Source organism: Nomascus leucogenys, chromosome 21, assembly GCF_006542625.1.
Source record: "Nomascus leucogenys isolate Asia chromosome 21, Asia_NLE_v1, whole genome shotgun sequence".
NCBI classification, from domain to species: Eukaryota; Metazoa; Chordata; class Mammalia; order Primates; family Hylobatidae; genus Nomascus; species Nomascus leucogenys.
The window spans coordinates 254,058-273,078 of record NC_044401.1 but is presented as its reverse complement, the minus strand read 5'-3'; the positions used below and the strand labels follow the sequence as shown (position 1 = coordinate 273,078).

The 19,021-nt window shown below is 34.6% G+C and overlaps 1 protein-coding gene across 4 annotated transcripts in view; it reads left to right on the top strand.

Moving 5' to 3' along the window:
* The window catches only part of STXBP5L (syntaxin binding protein 5 like), a 509,439-nt gene that overhangs the window by 355,556 nt on the left and 134,862 nt on the right, over nt 1-19,021 (top strand). For 3 of the 4 annotated variants that reach the window (XM_030802184.1, XM_030802185.1, XM_030802186.1), the window contains 2 exons: nt 3,446-3,597; nt 5,926-5,997. In XM_030802184.1, coding sequence (XP_030658044.1) covers nt 3,446-3,597; nt 5,926-5,997 — 224 coding nt within the window. The remainder of the gene's footprint in view (nt 1-3,445; nt 3,598-5,925; nt 5,998-19,021) is intronic. The other variant, XM_012501087.2, reaches the window with a different exon arrangement.

The window sequence follows — 19,021 nt, the reverse complement described above, 5'->3', positions numbered from 1 at the left end:
ATGTATCTCAAAATAATAAGAGCTATCTATGACAAACCCATAGCCAATATCATACTGAATGGACAAAAACTGGAAGCATTCCCTCTGAAAACTGGCACAAGACAAGGATGCCCTCTCTCACCGCTCCTATTCAACATAGTGCTGGAACTTCTGGCCAGGGCAATCAGGCAGGAAAAGGAAATAAAGGGTATTCAATTAGGAAAAGAGGAAGTCAAATTGTCCCTGTTTGCCGATGACATGATTGTATATCTAGAAAACCCCATTGTCTCAGCCCAAAATCGCCTTAAGCTGATTAGCAACTTCAGCAAAGTCTCAGGATACAAAATCAATGTACAAAAATCACAAGCATTCTTGTACACCAATAACAGACAAACAGCCAAATCAGGAGTGAACTCCCATTCACAATTGTTTCAAAGAGAATAAAATACCTAGGAATCCAACTTACAAGGGATGTGAAGGACCTCTTCAAGGAGAACTACAAACCACTGCTCAATGAAATAAAAGAGGATACAAAGAAATGGAAGAACATTCCATGCTCATGGGTTGGAAGAATCAATATCGTGAAAATGGCCATACTGCCCAAGGTAATTTATAGATTCAATGCCATCCCCATCAAGCTACCAATGACTTTCTTCACAGAATTGGAAAAAACTACTTTAAGGTTCATATGGAACCAAAAAAGAGCCCGCATAGCCATGTCAATCCTAAGCTAAAAGAACAAAGCTGGAGGCATCACGCTACCTGACTTCAAACTATACTACAAGACTACAGCAACCAAAACAGCATGGTACTGGTACCACAACAGAGACATAGATCAATGGAACAGAACAGAGCCCTCAGAAATGATGCTGCATATCTACAACTATCTGATCTTTGACAAACCTGACAAAAACAAGAAATGGGGAAAGGATTCCCTATTTAATAAATGGTGCTGGGAAAACTGGCTAGCCATATGTAGAAAGCTGCAACTGGATCCCTTCCTTACACCTTATACAAAAATTAATTCAAGATGGATTAAAGACTTAAATGTTAGACCTAAAACCATTAAAATCCTACAAGAAAACCTAGGCAATACCATTCAGGACATAGGCATGGGCAAGGACTTCATGTCTAAAACACCAAAAGCAATGGCAACAAAAGCCAAAATTGACAAATGGGATCTAATTAAACTAAAGAGCTTCTGCACAGCAAAAGAAACTACCATCAGAGTGAACAGGCCACCTGCAGAATGGGAGAAAATTTTTGCAACCTACTCATCTGACAAAGGGCTAATATCCAGAATCTATAATGAACTCAACCAAATTTACAAGAAAAAAACAAACAACCCCATCAAAAAGTGGGCAAAGGACATGAACAGACACTTCTCAAAAGAAGACATTTATGCAGTCAAAAAACACATGAAGAAATGCTCATCATCACTGGCCATCAGAGAAATGCAAATCAAAACCACAATGAGATACCATCTCACACCAGTTAGAATGGCCATCATTAAAAAATCAGGAAACAACAGGTGCTGGAGAGGATGTGGAGAAATAGGAACAGTTTTACACTGTTGGTGGGACTGTAAACTAGTTCAACCATTGTGGAAGTCAGTGTGGCGATTCCTCAGGGATCTAGAACTAGAAATACCATTTGACCCAGCAATTCCATTACTGGGTACATACCCAAAGGGCTATAAATCATGCTGCTATAAAGACACATGCACAGGTATGTTTATTGCGGCACTATTCACAATAGCAAAGAGTTGGAACCAACCCAAATGTCCAATACCGATAGACTGGATTAAGAAAATGTGGCACATATACACCATGGAATACTATGCAGCCATAAAAAATGATGAGTTCGTGTCCATTGTAGGGACATGGATGAATCTCGAAAACATCATTCTCAGTAAACTATCGGAAGGACAAAAAACCAAACACCACATGTTCTCACTTATAGGTGGGAATTGAACAATGAGAACTCATGGACACAGGAATGGGAACATCACACTCCGGGGACTGTTGTGGGGTTGGGGGAAGGGGGAAGGACAGCATTAGGAGATATACCTAATGCTAAATGACGAGTTAATGGGTGCAGGAAATCAACATGGCACATGGATACATATGTAACAAACCTGCACATTGTGCACATGTACCCTAAAACCTAAAGTATAATAATAAAAAAAAAGATACTCTAAATGATAAAAAAAGATACTAATTTAAACTGGTAACATGTATAATATTGCATTTACTTATAATATTAAGATCAATTCTTTTTTGCATGGAAAAATTTCAGTGTACTTTAAAAATAATTTTCTGATTTGACACTCATAAAAGCTCTGTGCACCAGATAAACGTAGACGTGTAATTATCATTATAAAGAAGCTAAGGCCACGCAAGATTCATTAATTTTTCTCAAAGTGACGTATCCTGTAAGTGATATAGATGAGAATTAAACCCAGATCTGACCAGTATAACAATACTTTTTTTCAGTTTCCAAAGTTTGTCTTACTGGAAGATGTAGAGCTCTATGTGAATTAGCAAAACATATAGTATGGGTAGAGGTGTTGTTGTTGTTGTGTTTTAACTTGTGTGGTGAAGTGGAAAGAACCATTTTAAGAGTAAGCAGATGGTTTGTAAACAAGATTCAATCTAAATAATAATACAACATGGAACGTATATAAAACAAGCAAAACAACATTCATGTAACTAGTGTTTATTTAGTTTATGAAGCAGAGAGTACAGACAGAATTGTTCAGCTAGAGGGCATGTTGTAAATGGAGAAAAATGAGAGTTAATGTGTGCCTAATGGTTAAGACAATCAAAATGCCTACTTAGAAGAGCTGTCTTTTTAAAATTTCTCAGGGGATTTAGTTAAGTAATTAATCAAATGGTCTCTTTATCCTTTGAAAGGGGCACAATATAAAGAGCACAAAAGTAAGAAACATTTAACTTTTTGTATCTCCTCATTTCCAATATAGTGTCGATGCCTTTGATATATGAAGTTAATGTTTATTTTTCTCTCTTTCAGAAGATAATTAATTTGGAGTCTAGTAATTATAATTTTATTTGAAAAAGGCATCTAATTACGTACGTAAACATCTTTAGCTACTGACATTTCTTAACCTATCTCCCCCTTGCATAGCAAAAAGATTTTGTGTGATTCTTCTGTGAAAACCTAAGGTCTAGTTTAAAGAGCGGATTGGGTAATCACAACTTACATGATAAAACTGCTGGCAAAATATAATTGCCGATCATCTTTTTTTGCAGTAAATTGTATGCCTATTATACGAAGACAGTTTATCCATCATAAAGGCAAGGCATCCTTCTTGACTTTACACAAATCACTGCCCAACTTCCCCAACCCGAAGACATTACTTTTCAATAATCCTATGATTGATTTGAAGATAAAATAATCATGCTTCTTGTGATACATTCTGGTTGCATATTTTTTTCTCTCTTAGAGTTGCATTTGGGAACTGCAATGGGTTGGCTGTGGTGGATTTTATACAGAAGACAGTACTGTTAAGCATGGGGACCATTGACCTATATAGATCAAGTGACTTATACCAGCGACAACCACGATCTCCTCGAAAAAACAAACAGTTCATTGCAGGTAGGAGATAAAACAAGATGAGTTATGAACTTGATTTGGTCATCTGTGTTCTTACTTTTAGATTTCTTGTCTTTCTTCTCTGATACTATTCAAATGCATGGCAAAATAAAATTGACATAATTTACAAAATCATGTAAGTAAAATAAATTGGGCAGGAACATTGTGAGAATCTTTGAAATGATTAGGTGTGTGTATGTTTAAACTTCAATTTGCTATTGAAGTTAGGAAGCATCTCAACTTTCTTAGGTTTAATTCCTAAGAAATAACAGAAAATAAGAAGCTATTAAATGTAAAAATGCTACAAAAATTAGGGCTCTGTATCTGAAAAAACTGCTTGCAATGGTTGTGTTAAACAGGTTAACTTTCTTCTAAAATATCTGGTCCCTTTAAAAAGATAATTTTAGGTTATTTACTACATTTAATTTTTTAAATTAATTCCATATTGTAGCTGACACCTTTCCTTGTTGGATGATGACCTTCCTGGAGGTATTTTCACAATTCAATAAACATTTTTCATTAACATTTTTTAAGTACTATGACAGATGGCATTTTTCTTGGCAGGATCAATAAATTGATGTATTTAACTATAAAAGAAAATAAACTTAAGGTAATTAGGATTTAATGCCAAACTTTGATATGCCAATTATCCAAAGTTTTACTGAAATTTTAGTATATATCCAAATAGTTGGCTTTATAAACACTGCCATAGTTTTGCATATTTTCTGTCCATTGACAGTCCAGTTGATAAAAAAAAAAATTAGGCCAAAAGGTTGCAGATGAAAATGCTTCTATAATATTAAGTGTTATTTTAGACAATCCTTTAAAATCTTCTACTTTGGGCCAGATATGGTGGCTCATGCCTGTAATTCCAGTACTTTGGTAGGCCAAGGTGAGAGGATTTCTTGAGGCCAGGAATTCGAGAGCAGTCTAGGTAACATAGTGTGACCCCCATCTCTAATAATAATAATAATAATAATAATAACTTTTTAAATTGTTTAAATAAGTAAATAAAATAAAATTTTTACATTTTATTATTTAAAATAATTTATTGAATATTGATATTACTAAATATAACCATAGAAAAATATAATAAAAAATAAAAGGGGTACATGATGGTAGGTGTTATTTTCCAAGTGGCAGGTATGTCAAATTTAACATCCAAATGTGATAATAAATGAATTTCCTTTTTGGACTAATGAAATTTGTTATACTGAAACTCTTCTTGTTAACTTTCTTTTGCAAAACTCAATCATTTCCAAATTACCAGTTTAGACCCTTTTGAGAGACACAAATTTTCTCTTTCAGAAACCAAGGGTTTTTAGTGAGGGATCTCAACTTTTAGCAGTATTTTAGGAGAGCTAGAAATTTCAAAGTCTAGAGATTTTGCCTCTAGATTTTGAAAGGAATCTTTCCTACTAGATTTTGAAAGGAAGACAAAATAAAAAGCAACTGTACATTCACATAACGTGAGGTTTCCTCATGATTGGGAAAGACAAGTTTGAAGTTGATGGACTCTAGGATAGAAAGGTGTTAGGGGGGCAGTAGGCTATTTATAATTAAAAATTTAGTTCTTCAGTCATAATTACCATATTTCAGGTGTTCAGTTTGCAATGCTAAAAGCACCAATATAATCAGAAAAGCTGCGAATCCTATGACAACATCTAAATCACTTGCTGAATATATACAGTGGGGCAAAAAAAAGTATGTATTTTGACAAAGGTAATACAATTGTTGTTTAATTTAAATTAAACTGTTTGAACCTTGACAGTTACTACTAGAGCTTAGAACATTGATGACTTTAAAATCAGGAAAATCTGTGAAGTTATAAACTCGGTTTGTGTTTAGTGTACAAGATGACGCAATGAGAACTCACTTTATAACAATGAAGTATTAAAGACTGAAATCTTTAGCTTTCTTTTTAATTGCTGAAGGATTAAAGATAATCATTTTTATATTAATGAAATAATTTATACATATTAGTTACAAGCCAAAGAAGTGTATTTTGTAAAAACATATAAGGAAAATATGCCATCTACTTTTATAAGACATTTAAATAAGATAAAAATAAATATTTACAAATATTTTTATATTAAATATTTAAATAAATATTAAAATTACTACCACATTCTCATCATTCATCTATCCCCTCTTACTTTATAATTGATTTATTTTATTAATATCTCCTTCTAATTTAATTACCTAATCTTGCTGCAATTTCTTCATCTTGGCTGTTCTAGATTCTGGTATGATATCACTTCCTTTCACTTTAGACTTTTTTTCTCTTTCTTCTGCCTGCTGCTGATGCTGGTGTTCTGGCATGTTCCAAAGACAACTTTTGCATGCGTGGCCTGTCTAACTTTTATCCTGATTTAACGAAACGGATCCGTACTTCCTATCAGAGTAAGTTATATAAAGGTTAGGCAAATAGCCTTTTTAAGACGTAATACTTGAGTTAAATCCATACATCAGTGCTCAGTAATGTGTTTCTTAAAACACATTCAGCATGCATGCAAATTTTTGTTTTGTTTTGTTGTGGTGTGCAACCTGATAATTTTAATAAAAATTATTATAGAAATATTTCAATTCATTATTGTCCTGTGCCCATTCAATCATACCCATTGTTTCAGTGTTTATTTCCAACCATGCAGACCATGTCCTACTATTCCAAGAGTCACTATCTTTTATTTCGAGGAGGAAGAGCTATGATGCCCTGTAAATAATAAAACTTATTACTGATATACCAGTATCAGTAATAAGTCATTGCTTTCTAATTTTGGCAACCTTATGCTTTGGCCATTTTATAATACTATTCTAACCAGGGTCACAATATTTGCTTCTTTTAAATAATTACATTCCTTGAAGACAACTAAGTATTCCTGATTTCTGATGATTTTTATTAAAATATACAAACACATATTTCTATGGTGATTTAAGGCACTCAAACATTATAAAGTAGGATAATTAAGGTAAAAAGTAAACGAGTAAATAAGATCAACACTTACCATGGTATCAAACACAGATCCGAAGATGTCTAGAGTAAGCAATTATAAAAACTGGTATAGAAAGGATGAAGAGTGAGAGTGTGTGTGACTGGAGGTACAGATGAGACTAGTGATGTTATGGGTAAATATTTATTGACATAAAAAATGTTTATCATATGTTAATATATTCTGTTAAAAAGCAGGTTGTTTAACAATATATACAAAATGGCCTTATAGTTGTATAACATATACATTATATACACACACTCACACATATTTGTTGTTTGTAACCTGAATTTCTTCAGACCTCACCAGTTCATAGATACTAATGGAATCTTATCAGTAATAAAACCTAAAACTTTACTAGTTTGTGCCCTTAGCTTACATAAGTCAGTCTCTGTGAAATCCTTAAACTGTTCCCGGGAATGCCCAGAAGTTAAGTAATTTTTGCTCATAAATATTCTCTAGTTTTCTACTCTAGCAGAGCACCCCCTTTTAGGAATCCTTCCCACTCTCTCTGTTCCTGTTGCTGTGTGTGAGAATATTGGTATCTATGTTGGCTTCTGCTGCTCCTAAAACAGAAGCTTATTTGATACTATGATAACTGTGATATTTCTTGACATCTGAAAATTTTATGAAATTTCAGTTTCTGTAATAAAGTTTCATTGGAACATAGTCACAATCATTCATTTATAAATTGTCCTTAAATGCTTTCACACTACGATGGCAGAGTTGAGTAGCTGCAACAGAAACTATATGCCCACAAGGCCTAAAATGTTTACTATCCTGTTCTTTACATTAGAAGTTTGCTGATTCCTGCTCTGTGACATTTTTTCACACCCATCCTCTGCACCACATAAAGGATTTCAGCCAAAACCTTTCTGTAAATAGTCTCAGGGTAGTTTAATACACATAATCAGACTTCAGAATCCCAGTTTAGCCTTCTGGAGGTAGAATCTCCACGTGTGTGTGTGTGTGTGTGTGTGTGTGTGTGTGTGTTAGACAGAAAAGTTTCTGGAACATGACCTTGTGGATTTTACAGACTTCTTTTAGCTTTACAATATATTCTAATTTTTCTGTAATAAACTTGTAATTATTTTATGCTAAGAAGCTAAATTGGAGACTGAAGATCAGGAGCAGAAACGAGCTCTTAGTTCTTCAGGATCCTATAGTATCAGCCATGATGTAAAGTTTTTAAGAGTTCTGAGAAATCTCAATAATATATTTTCTTCTATTCCTTATATTTCCTTCAGAATTTTTTTTCAGCCCATCATTCAGGATCCTCTAAAGTATAATTTCTATCAACATCTTCAAATGGATTTTCTACTATTCTCCTCTTAAGCCAAATTTTTGTATCTTACTACCATTATGATTTACTCATATTATCCCCTTTTTGGAAATGCCCTGCCAAAAGTTTACTTTCTATAGTAAGCCTTTCCTACCACCATCAGAGCCCTGTTGTGCCAATTCCTTTATTTACATGCTTCCAGTGTCCAGGTTTGTACACAGTACAGGCTTGCCTGAACCATTTGGTTGACATTTAGCCTAGATTCATTTGTATAGCTACTTACTTTTATACTTTTGCTCTACCTTTCCAAATGCATGACAAGAATCTCAAGACCGTACCTAAAATTCTTTATATTCTCTACATCTAGCACAAGTCATAAGATCTGTAAGTAAATGATGATGTCAGTAGGATAGAACATGGCAGCAGGCTTTATTCTCTCACATGAACTGCCAGGGAACTTTTCAAATCTGACAAATGAGAGAAGAACTAAGTATCGGGTTCACCAGAATTTTGCAAAAGTAATCATAGTTTCTAACTAGAGACCTAACGTTTTAAGTCAGAAGTAAAATCAAGTCTGTAGAAGGACTTAAAGAAATCCTCCATGTCTCTACCAGTGGGCTCTACAGTGGCTCAGACAAGCTCTAGGATTTAAAATCAGATTTCCTAAAAGTCTTCTCTGAATGATCGATATTGTATATTATGAAAAGGGATTGATTCTTTAACCACTCAAAGGTATATCCTACAATTGCTTTTCAAAATACATTTTATGAAAAATTTGACTTGAAGTTTAACTATTGGATAATATAATCTGATTATATTTCTATAGTCTAACTTTATTATAGTAGACACTGCTCAGCCTTTTCATTAATTGTTTCCTAACTTTCAGAAAAGCATATATGCTTTGTTCATATTTGGGGTGATAGAACCCAGTTCCATTGATTATCTATTCTACTCTGCTAGTCAGTTTGACTCAGTGTTATATTATCTACTAGTGATTATAACCCTTTGAGGCAGATTGATATATATTAGTATATTTCTCTACACATGAGAAAATTGAAGTTGAAAAAAATGAAATTAGTCTCTCAAAGCCACACAGAATAAGTGGAACCCAAACTTATGCCTATCTGACACTAAAGTTACTTCATAGGCTTTTCACTGTATAATCTTGGATCTCTAAGTGTCTTTTTTAAAGTTTCAGGAACATTGGAAACCAAATCCATTATTTTATAATCAGAAAACACCTCAGTTTTTGCACACTATCAGTGAAATTATATCAATGACTCTTTTACTGGTCACCTTATTCCATAGGTTAGGCTCCAAGCAGCTGACCTCCCCACATCTTTAAATTACCAATCTGCAAAACTTTTCACTTCATAGAATAATGAAATTTTGTAGTTGAAAGAAAACTTTATTATTTTACAGATTATGATTTTTAGAAGCAGAAAAATGCTTTGAAAAGAACAGCAGGCATCTGATCAGAAGATTTACATTGTTTTACCTTTTCCATTTGTTAGCTACTTCATACATTTATAATCTTAAACAAGGCATCTAATCATTCTGAGTTTCTTTCTTCTAATGTATAAAGTAAAAATTGCAATTTCTACCTCCCTTAGAGAGTTGTAGAACTTTTCTGGGTTAATGTTAATAAAAGTGATTCTATAAATATTAGTTATTGTAATTATTATAAAAGATGAACCAACCCACACTACAGAGAGGTTAAATAACTCCCACAATCATAAGAAATCTATGGAATACTTAGGGCTAAAACTCAGGCTGCTGCCTCATTGCCTAGTAACAGTTCTACTTGTGATAATCACATAAATTTTGCTATTTAAAAACTGATATTATGCCATTTGAATCAAGGGAAGTTTGAAAAGTAGGCTTAATGTGGAGAATTGTCTACATTGCTTGTGCATCAATTTCTAGTTATGCATCAAGGGATCCTTGGAGAGTCTCAGGCCTATTATCCCTTTCTTTTCAGAGGGTAGGGCTATGATAACAGATCCTAAAAACACCTGTAAAATAAAGAAGAAATAAAAGAGGATAAGAGAACTATCCAAGAATGGCAAATAAGTATTTTAAAACGAACAGAAAGTCAGGAATAGAGAAGTAAACAAAAAAAAAATTAAAGAAGGAATGCTTTAAGAAGCAAAAATCAGCAAAAAATATGGTAAACAATAAATGGGGAAAAAAATAATTCATTCAAATAGTATTTTTTTGAGCATCTCGTGTCAAACATTTTTCTAGGCATTAAGTATATAGTGATGAGTGAAACAATTATGGTCCTTTCGTTTCATTTATAACAGGTAATCTACAGATAAATAAAGTCATAGATAATTGAAGAAAGGTGGCAATGCAATGATAGGGAAAAATGAGATAAGGTGGACCTATTTTAGAAAGTGTTGTCAGAGAATGGCCTATCCAACACAGAAACATTTAAGTGAAGTTTTGCAAGATAAGAAATAGTCGAAGCTTTAGATTTGCACTAAGAACCAAGATAGAAAGATAGAGTAACAAGTACTAACAAGTACCAGAGTTAACCCCCTGCTCAAAAACCCCCACACCCATTCCCCCAAAATAGACAAAATAAATGACAACAATGGTTTTTAAGACACAGGGTATCAAACAATGAGAAAAAAATGATGGGACAGATGAGAAACCTTAACAATCACACCCATTTACTATCCCAAGATAATTCCTAGACTGTAGCAAAGGGAAGGGAAGCCCAGGAGGAAACCACTGAGCTTTTTAGCCTGGAAGATGAAGATGAGAAACCAGAGAAACCAAAGCATCTACAGCTCACAAAAGAATTTCAGAGATCTACAGTGTTTCCTCCTAGAGCAAAGTGCTGATCAACATATACATATGATGCAGCTATCCAGGAACAGGTAAAGAGCCATCTGAAAGGATTAAAGGAAACTGCCCGACACCCAAATAAAGGAAATAGTGCCATTTCCACTATCCCAACTAGAAAAAGTTCATAACTCACATCCACTTCTATTTAACATTGTACTGGCAATTTTAGACAGTGTTGTCAAGCAAGAATAAGAAATAAAAGTTATCTAGATTGGAAAGGAAGAAGGTAAATAGTCTTTATTCACAGAAAACATGATCGTCTGTGAAGAAAACTTAACGAAATCTGCCAAAAACAGCTGCTAGAACTAAAAATGTGAGTTTAACGATGTGCAGGATATAAGGTTAATATATAAAATTCCATTGTATTTCTATATGCATACAACAATCTGAAATTGTAATTTAAAATTACCATTTACAATATCATCAAAAATAAGAAGTACTTAGCCATAAATGAGACAACAGATACGAAAGACCCACACATTGATGGGCCGGGCACGTTGGCTCATGCCTGTAATCCCAGCACTTTGGGAGGCCGAGGTGGGTGGATCATGAGGTCAGGGGTTCGAGACCAGCCTGACCAACATGGTGAAACCCGGTCTCTACTAAAAATACGAAAATTAGCTGGGCGTGGTGGCAGGTGCCTATAATCCCAGCTACTCAGGAGGCTGAGGCAGGAGAATTGCTTGAACCCAGGAGGCAGAGGTTGCAGTGAGCCCAGATTGTGCCACTGCACTCCAGCCTGAGTGACAGAGCGAGACACCATCTAAAAAAAAAAAAAAAAAAAAGACCCACACATGGAAAACCAGAAAACTTTGCTGAGAAAAGTTAAGAAGACTTAAATAGTTACACCAAGTTTATGTCTCACAAAACTCAATTTTATTAAGATGGCAGTTCATTCCAAATCAATTTGTAGTTTCAATGCTAGATCCCAATAAAAATACAGCAGATGTTCTTGTAGGAACTGACAATCTGATTCTAAAGTTCATACAGAAATTCAAAGGATTTAGAGTAGCCAAAACAGCTTTTAAAACGAAGAATCTGTTCTTGCATTAGGTAGCTTAGAATAATGGCCTCCAGCTCCATTCATGTTGCTGCAAATGACATGATTTCATTCTTTTTTATGGCTGTTTAGTGTTCCATGGTGTATATGTATGACATTTTCTTAATCCAGTCTGCTGGTGATGGGCATTTAGATTGATTCCATGTTACTGCCGTTGTGAATAGTGCTGCAGTAAACACACGCATGCATGTGTTTTTACGATAAACCACAAGTTATATTTCTTTGGGTATATACATAATAGTGGGATTGCTGGGTTGAGTGGTAATTTCGTTTTAAGTTCTTTGAGAAATTGCCACACTGATTTCCACAATGGCTGAACTAGTATACACTCTTACCAACAGTGTATAAGCATTCTCTTTTATCCACAGTCTCTCCAACATCTGTTATTTTTTGACTTTGTAATAATGGACATTCTGACTGATGTGAGATGGTATCTAATTGTGGTTTTGATTTGCATTTCTCTGATGAGTGGAGGTGTTCAGCATTTTTTCATATGCTTCTTGGCTGCATGTATGTCTTCTTTAGAAAGGTGTCTATTTATGTCTTTTGCCTACTTTTTAATAAAATCGTTTGTTTTTTTGTTACAAATTTATTTACATTTCTTACAGATTCTGAGTATTAAACCTTTGTTGGATGCATAATTTGCAAATATTTTCTCCTATCCTGAAGGTTATCTGTATACTCTGTTGATAGTTTTTATAGCTGTGCTCAAGCTATTTAGTTTCATTAGGTCCCATTTGTCAATTTTTGTTGTTGTTGTAATTGCTTTTGGCATCTTCATCGTGAAATCTTTGTCAGGTCCTATGTCACATGGACACAAAGACATGAACAACAGACACTGGGGCCTACTTGAGGGTGGAGTGTCAGAGTGGGGAGAGGATTTAAAAAATACCTACCAGGTACTATACTTATTACTGGGTGACTAAATAATCTGTACGCCAAACTCCCACAACATGCAGTTCACCAACCAAGTATCTGTTCTCGTCAAGAGACGTGCCCAACACATAAGGATTCACATAAACTTAAGGTAAAGGAGTAGAAAAACATTCCATGCAAATGGACACCAAAAGTGAGCAGGAGTAGCTATTCTTATATCAGACAAAACAGACTTTAAAGCAACAATAGTTTAAAAAGACAAGAAGGGACATTAAATATGATAAAAGGACTAGTCCAACAGGAAAATATCACAATTCTAGATTTATATGCATCTAACACTGGAGCTCCCAAATGTATAAAACAATTACTGCTAGACCTAAGAAATGAGATAAACAGCAACACAATAATAGTGCGGTACTTCAGTACTCCACCGACAGCACTAGACAGGTCATCAAGACAGAAAGTCAACAAAGAAACAATGGACTTAAACTATACCCTAGAACAAATGGACTTAACAGATATTTACAGAACATTCTACCCAATAACTGCAGAATATACATTCTATTCATGAGCACATGGAACATTAACCAGGATAGACCATATGATAGGCCACAAAACAAGGCTCAATACATTTTTAAAAGTCGAAATTATATCAAATACTCTCTCAGACCACAGTGGAATAAAATTCACACAGTGGAATCAACTCCAAAAGGAACCCTCAAAACCATGCAAATACATAGAAATTAAATAATCTGCCCCTGAATGATAGTTGGGTCAACAATGAAATCAAGATGGAAATTTTAAAGTTCTTTGAATTGAATGGTAATAGTGACACAACCTATCAAAATCTCTGGGATACAGCAAAAGCAGTGCTAAGAGGAGAGTTCATAGCATTAAATGCCTACATCGAAAAGTCTGAAAGAGCACAAATAGACAATCTAAGGTCACACCTCAAGGAATAGAGAAACAAGAACAAACCCAAACCCAGCAGAAAAAAAGAAATAACAAAGATCAGAGCAGAACTAAATGAAATTGAAAAAAACAAAAAAATACAAAAGATAAATGAACCAAAAGGTGGTTCTTTGAAAAGATGAACAAAATTGATAGAACATTAGTGAGATTAACCAAGAAAAGAAGAGAGAAGATCCAAATAAACTCAATTAGAAACAAATGGGAAATATTACAACCAATACAACAGAAATACAAAAGGTCATTCAAGACTACTATGATCACCTTTATGCACACAAACTAGAAAACCTAGAGAAGATGGATAAATTCCTGGAAATATACAACCTTCCTGGATTAAACCAGGAAGAAATAGAAACTCTGAATCAACCAATAACAAGCAGTGGGTTTAAAATGATAATTTAAAAAATTGCCAACAAAAAAAGTTCAGGACCAGATGGATTCACAGCTGAATTCTATCAGACATTCAAAAAAGAATTGGTACCAATCCTACTGAAACTATTCCAAAAGATAGAGAAAGAGGGAATCCTCCCCCAAATCATTCTATGAAGCCAGTATCACCCTAATATCAAAACCAAGAAAGGATATAACAAAAAAGAAGACTACAGACTGATATCCCTGGTGAACGTAGGTGCAAAAATCCTCAACAAACTACTAGCTAACCAAATCTAACAGTATATCAAGAAGATAATCTACCACAATCAAGTGGGTTTCATACCAGGGATGCAGGGATGGTTTAACATACACAAGTCAATAAATGTGATACATCACAGAAACAAAATTTAAAATTATATGACCATCTCAATAGATGCAGAAAAAGCATTTGATAAAATTCATCATCCTTTATGATTAAAACCCTCAGCAAAATCAGCATAGAAGGAAAACAACTAAGGGTAATAAAAGCCATCTATGACAGATGTACAGCCAACATTTTATGGAATGGGGGAAAGCTGAAAACATTCCTTCTGAGAATTAGAAAAAAACAAAGATGCCCACTTTCACCACTTCTAATCAACATAGTACTGGAAGTCCTAGCCAGAACAACCAGACAAGAGAAATAAATAAAGGGCATACAAATCAGTAAAGAGGAAATCCAGCTGTCACTGTTTGCAAATGACAAGATTGTATGCCTAGAATACCCTAAAGACACATCCAAAAAGCACATGGATCTGATAAGTGAATTTAGTAAAGTTTTAGGATACAAAATCAATGTACACAAATCAATAGCACTGCTATATACCAACAGTGACCAAGCTGAGAATCAAATTAAGAACTCAACCCCTTTTACAACAGCTGTAAAAAAAAAAAAATAAAATACTTAGAAATTTACCTAAGGAGGTGAAAGATCTCTACAAGGAAAACTACAAAACACTGCTGAAATAAATAATGGACACACAAACAAATGGAAATACATGCCATGCTAATGGATGGGTAGAATCAATATTGTGAAAATGACCATACTATCAAAAGCAATCTACAAATTCAATGGAATTTCCATCAAAATACCATCATTATTCTTCACAAAACTAGAAAAAACAATCCTAAAATTCATTCACACAGTACCAAAAAAGCCCACATAGTCAAAGCAAGTCTAAGCAAAAAGAAAAAATCTGGAGGCATCACATTACTTGACTTCAAACTACACTACAAGGCTATCATTACCAAAACTTCATGGTACTGATACAAAGATAGGCACATAGACCAATGGAACAAAACAGAGAGCCCAGAAATAAAGCCAAATACTTGCAGCCAACTCATCAACAAAGCGAACAATAATATACAGTGGGGAAAGGACACCCTATTCAATAAATGATCCTGGCACGTGTAGAAAAATGAAATTGGATCATCATCTCTCCCCTTATACAAAAATCAACTCAGGATGAATCAAAGACTTAAATCTAAGACCTGAAACCATAGAAATTCTGAAGATAACATTAGAAAAACCTTTCTAGACATTGGCTTAAACATAGACTTTATGACCAAGAACCCAAAAGCAAATGCAACAAAAACAAAGATAAATAGATGGGACTTAATTAAACTAAAAACTTCCTCAGAGCAAAATAAATAATCAGTAAAGAGACAACCCACAGAGTGGGAGAAAATTTTCACAAACTATGCATCTGACAAGGACTAATATCTAGAATCTATTAGGAACTCAAATCAGCAAGAAAAAAAATCAAATAATGCCATCAAAAAGTGGATTATAGACATGAATAGACAATTCTCAAAAGAAGATACACAAATTGCCAACAAACATGTAAAAATGCTCAACATCACTAATTATCAGGGAAATGCAAATCAAAACCACAATGCAATACCATCTTTCTCCTGCAAGAATGGCCATAATTTAAAAATCAAAAATAATACATCTTAGCATGGATATAGTGAAAAGAGAACCCTTTTATCCTGCTGGTGGGAATGTAAACTACTACAACTACTATGGAAAACAGTGTGAAGATTCCTTAAAGAACCACAAGTAGATCTACCATTTGATCCAGCAATCCCACCACTGGGTATCTACCCAGAGGAAAAGAAGTCATTATATGAAAAAGACACTTGCACATGCATGTTTATAGCAGCACAATTCACAATTGCAATAATATGGAACCAACCCAAATGGCTATCAATCAACGAGTGGATAAAGAAAATGTGGTATATCATGGAATACTACTCAGCCATAAAAAGTAATGAAATGATGGCATTTGCAGCAACCTGGATGGAGTTGGAGACCATTATTCTAAGTGAAGTAACTCAGAATGGAGTTACCAAACTCAGAATGGAAAACCAAACATTGTAAGTTCTCACTTATAAGTGGGAGCTAAGTTATGAGGCTGCAAAGGCATAAGAATGATACAGTGGACTTTAGGGACTCAAGGAAAAGGGTGGGAGGCAGGTGAGGGATAAAAGACAACACATTGGGTACAGTGCACACTGCTTGGTTATGGGTGCACTAAAATCTCAGGAATCACCACTAGTTATCCGTGTAAATAAACACCACTTGTTACCTAGAAACCTATTAAAATGAAAAAAAAATTTTTTTAATTTTAAAAGCTAAAGCAACTCAAATTTTTATTAAGTAAATGGATAAACAAATTCTGGCAAATCCAAACAATGGTGCTCTGCTCTGCAATAAAAAAGAATATACTATTGATAAATGCTACAACATGGATGAATCCCAAATAATTGTAGTGAGTAAAAATAATCAGGAAAAAAAGGATACATTACTGTATGATTCCATTTCTATAGAATTCCAGGAAATGGAAACCAATGTATAGTGACAGAAAGCAGATTAGTAATTGCCTGGGAATGGGAAGTGACACATGTAGTGAGGGCTGGAAGAGAGGATTACAAAAAGGCACAAAGAAACTCTTGGGCATGACAGACGTGTTTATTATGTTAATTGTAGAGATGGTTTTATGCATGTATACATATGTCAAAATGTATTCAAATAGTACATTTTATAAACATATTAATTAAACCTTAACAAGCCTATTTTTTAAAAGAACTAACACAAAGAAGAGCAGGGAACAGCACATTCCAAGCAGAGTGAACATCTTATAAGAAGGTTCTAGGCCGGGTGCGGTGGCTCACGCCTGTAATTCCAGCACTTTGGGAGGCCAAGGCGGGCAGATCACCTGAGGTCAGGATTTCGAGACCAGCCTGGCCAATATGGCGAAACCCTGTCTCTACTAAAAATACAAAAAATTAGCCGGGTGTATTGGCGGGCGCCTTTAATCCCAGCTACTTTGGAGACTGAGGCAGGAGAATTGCTTGAACCCGGGAGGCGGAGGTTGCAGTGAGCTGAGATGGTGCCATTGCACTCCAGCTTGGGCAACAAGAGCAAAACTCCGCCTCAAAAAAAAATAAATAAATAAAATAGAAGGTTCTAAGATGGTAAAGGACTTAATTATATCATCTAGAAACAGAAAGAATGCAAGGAAGCTGACAGTGTCATGCGGAAGAGAAAAAGTGAGTGAAGATTTTCTTGTAGAGATGAGTAAGGACAAGATCATAAAAGCTTCTGAAGTAATTATAAGAAATTCTATTTTAATTTAAGCAGGGGAATGATATGCTTTGATTTATGACTAAAAATATCCACACTGCTGTGTGAAGAAAATATTGTGGAGCCAAAAAGGAAAGCAAGCTGGTGCACCCATTAGAAGGCAAGTATTGCACTCCAGCAGGAAATGAAGTGGCCTTGACTAGGGTGATAGCAATGCTGTTGGAAAAAAAAGGATAGATTCGGAAATGATTAGCATTTACAGAGCTACTGATTATAATTCAATGTGAGAGATAAGAGAGTGGAATCAAAGATTATTCCCAGATTTTGACTTAAGCCACTGATTGTCATGATATTTTTTACAAAGGTGAAGAAGCTTGAGATAGGAGGGGGCATGTGGTGGTAGGAAATAAAGAGTTCAGTTTTAGACATGTTAAATTTTATTATGTCTGTTGTGTAAATGGAGATGTCAAGTGGACAAGTAGGTCTGAATATCAGATGAGAGGTCTAGGGCAATAATTTCAGTCTTTAGCATATAGGTGGTATATAATGGCATGGGAATAAATGAAATTACCTAGAAGAAGAGGAGGGGAAGGAGGAAGCAGAGAAGGAAGAAGACAAGAGAGAAAAAGAGAAAGCGAGAGAGAGAGAGAAGGAAGTAGGGAAGAAAAGGAGATCTGTGGATAGATGTATCAGGAATTTCAACATTTAATTTCAGGAAGAAGAGGAGTTGCCAGGGAGAAGAGAAAAAGGAAAAGACCTTCACAGAAGAAAAAACAAAACAAAAAACCTGGGGAATGTTTCAAGGAGTGGTAAACTCTATCAGATGCTACAGATAAGCTAAGTAGGATAGGTTCAGAAAAGTGATTAGAGTGTGTCTGGCTCTGTGAAAGTTGTTAATGACCCTTTAAAAAGCAATTTTAGAAAAGCAATGAAATAGAAACCAAAATATTGTTAAACTGAAGAGTGGCAGGTGAGGAAACAGCACAACTGAATACCTCTTTAAAGATATTTGGTTATGAAGGGGTGCTGAAAAATAGATTAATACCTGGATTGGAGTGAGATGTTAAAAAGGGTAGTTTGGGGTTTTTTTAATTTTAGAGAAAAGAGCATATTTTTAATTTATGTGAATACAGAATGATCCATAGAAAAAGAGATTGAGAATAAGGGAGAGAGGGGATAACTAAAGGAAAAAAATTCTTAAGAAAGTGAGAAGGAATGGGAATCAAAGCACAGGTACAAGGACTGACATTTAATAGGAGGCTTTGTCTATTATTATAGACAGACTTTTTAAAAGAAATGAGAGAGCTACAGAATGAAGAGATACATTGAAAAGTACCTTGTTTCATTGAGAGATGAAACAAGTGATTGTTACATCTGATTTTCAGTTCAGTATT